Source organism: Spea bombifrons, chromosome 2 (genome assembly GCF_027358695.1).
Source record: "Spea bombifrons isolate aSpeBom1 chromosome 2, aSpeBom1.2.pri, whole genome shotgun sequence".
Taxonomy (NCBI): domain Eukaryota; kingdom Metazoa; phylum Chordata; class Amphibia; order Anura; family Pelobatidae; genus Spea; species Spea bombifrons.
The window spans coordinates 39,535,839-39,538,978 of NC_071088.1; the positions used below are offsets into that span (position 1 = coordinate 39,535,839).

The 3,140-nt window shown below is 40.6% G+C and overlaps 1 protein-coding gene across 1 annotated transcript; it reads right to left on the minus strand.

The window, feature by feature from the left end:
* Window positions 1-1,909: 1,909 nt before the first annotated feature.
* LOC128473639 (olfactory receptor class A-like protein 1) lies at window positions 1,910-2,851 on the minus strand. Its single transcript, XM_053455890.1, has one exon. The coding sequence runs from the start codon at window positions 2,849-2,851 to the stop codon at window positions 1,910-1,912; it is 942 nt and encodes a 313-aa protein (XP_053311865.1).
* Window positions 2,852-3,140: the final 289 nt, after the last annotated feature.

Consider the following 3,140-nt stretch of genomic DNA (forward strand, 5'->3'; position numbering starts at 1 on the left):
CACACACTCATACTAACACCATCCACTAACATTCACACTGTAACATCATACATACAGCAACATGAAACACTTACACATGTTACCCTCATACAGTAACACACCTACACACACTAAAACCATAGTGTAACACACATACACACTCACATTGACACCATACACTTCTACATACATGCACACACACTCATTCTCTTACAGCTGTCTATCCCTCCTTTCTACAGGTCCCCCACTCTCACATCTTTCCTTCTCTCACTCTCCCGCTCTCCCAGCTTTCCATGCCTCCTTCCGTCCCATCACATCTCTCCTCACACTTCTTCCTACCTTGTGCATAGCGTTTACCTTCAGCACAGCTCACACTCTTTGTCTTGTGGAGTCATGTAACTTTGTGACCCCATTGGGTGCTGCGGTTATCAGGAGCAGGACACATAAGACCACAGGCATAAATCTGATTGGTGCAATGTGCCTGATTAACTCAGATGCCACTGCAGCTGTCTGAGTGGCCAGGTACTAAGACTAAAAGTCCCAGCTAAAAGACCAGGTACGCCATTGATCCTTTGGGGACATTTTTTAATGATATTACCCGGCATGTCACCGGTCCTACAGTAGTTAATAATGCATTCCTTTTCATAGAAATAACAATATAAACATATCAATTTTGTATTTTGCTAAACATCTTAAACTTGTCCCTTGCCATAAGATATTTATGATAAGACCTTTACGCAATCATAAAAAATCTATAATGGCTTTGGCGCCGCCCAACTATTTGTGTTCGTCTTTGTGGGGAAAAAAACGTGTTCGGTTTGGGCGAATATTCGTGCACATTCTTCGTGTTCAATTTTTGCAGTTTTTTAAAGAAGGGGTTAATACGGGGTTGACGCGGAACGCACTACGCAGCAGCTTTGGCGCCAGGATTTTAAAGGTCCATACAAGCAACTCTATTGGTCGCTGGCAGGGGCCTCCTCTGCCGTCAACCAATGAAGTGCACCTGCTCTTCATTAGTTGATGGCAGACGAGCCCCCTGCTGGTGACAAATAGAGTTGCTTTTACAGACTTTTAAAATTCTGGTGCCGAAACTCCGCCTGGGAAGACCATAGGTCTCCCTGCTCCAGGAGTTAAAGGTCCCTAAGAGCGACTCTATTGGTAACTGGCAGGGAGCTCCTCTGCCGACGACCAATTGAGTAGCTTGTACAGACCTCTAACTCCTGCCGGTGATACTCCGACTGGTGAGACCAAAGTTTTCCTTGCCCCAGGAGTTAAAGGTCCGTACGAGCGACCATAGACTTGATGCCAGAAGAGGGCACTGCAGGCGACAAATAGAGTTGCTCGCATGGACCTTTAACTCCTCGTGCAAACCTATAGATTTTCCGCTCCCGTTAACCCCTACGATGCTGCGTAGATAAGGTAGGCTAGATGGGGTAGAGACCAGGGAGATGAGTAGATTAACGAAGACAAACACAAAGATTCTTAATGTTGTGTGTCTTCGTGTACGTTTTGCCCCCGACATGTTTGTTTCTTTGGTATTTTGGCTAAACAACAAAAAAACGCACCCTTCGTGTTCGTTTTCATGTTCGCCCGGATACGAATACACAAGTCTAGTAGACACTCGTCTTAAAACAATGCTGGTAGAGTCCAGGAACCATGTTCATTTTTGGGCAGGCATATTTCAAAGAAGTGTTTCAGTAAGATTGTGGAAAATGAAGAAAATTGCAATACATAAGGATGTCAGGAATGAAAAATATAAATGTAATTAACAATAAAGAAGATTACATGAACATAACAATATCACACTTGTAAAATGGGTAAATTCTGGATTCCATTCTGGTTTTATATGAAATGTGACAGTTTTGTGCAGACCTTTGTGCACTCAATTCCATTTAGCCTAAAGTTAAGTTTTAAAAATGTTGTTTTATGTTTATACATGGCATACATAGATCTCTACTTGGGTTATTTGCTGTCTCAGTGTGCATTTCATGGAACTTCTGATCTTTTTATTAGATAGGATTATTAAGATTGGGCTTAGGGATGCATAACAAGAGGAGAAAAAGACTCTCATATCACTGACAATGGAAGGTACCTGTGAAACAGTTAACATGTAAATCCATATAATATTATCTACACCAAAGAATATGACATAAAGCAAAACTAGCCTGAGAACATTTTTAGCAGCTTTGGATTCAGCTGCCCCATTGCGACTATTGCTTAACCTTAAATTCTGAACCTGTGTTCGATGCCTGTACAGAGTTTGCATAATGAAACCACTGGCAAAAATCATGATACCGACAAAGGTAAAATCTCTGGCTGAGACGGCAAAACCATTTATAATGTAACCCAGTTGGTTAGGAAAATAAACATGGCAAAATCCCAGGTCAAGGGTGAATTTAGGGACTTTTCCGATCCTAGGAACTGCAGAGAAAAATGGGGCTGCTATACACACAGCCATGTTAATAAGCCAGATAACAACAAGTGTCATAATCAAGTACTTGAGATCTTTGATTTTGGCGATGGACCTCCCTGGGGTTGGTTTGATAGTGACTGCTTGCAGGACACTGAGTAGACATGTAACAGATACAGACAATGCACGCACTATTCTGTAGGAATATATAACGGCTTTACAGCCTGCATCATTCAGCACATGTACCATTCCAAAAACAGTCATGGTCTGAGGAACACCTCTTGTCAACAGGGTCATCATATTAACAAATGCTAAGTGAGATAGGACTATGTCAACCGGCATCAGCTTGTAGCGGTGACAAACCATATTTAAGTAGGATATCAAGATAGCCCAGTTACTAACTATACCAATACTAGTCTGTACAAAAAAAGAGACCCCTTTTATGATGAAACATAAATCCATTTTGTGGTGTGATTTGCTTCTTCGTATTGTGAGACTTCTTTGATTTTGTTATTTTGCTTGTTTATTGTTTTTTTTTGCCAGTAATAGATTTGAAATAACGAATTCCATAGGAAGGTGTTCCACTTGTAACATCCCCTGTTTGGAGAACTAGTCGTATGATGGACATACACCTGTGGAATGAGAAATGCATTATTATTATTAATATTATTATTATTTTCTATAAGATAAGATACTAATGTATCCAATAAAATACATTAAAATGTGTCTACTATTAGTTAATACAAGTACC

Bases quoted from the DNA above. Each gene is read 5' to 3' on its own strand.
- LOC128473639 (XM_053455890.1), bottom strand. From the start codon at position 2,851: ATGGATTTATGTTTCATCATAAAAGGGGTCTCTTTTTTTGTACAGACT.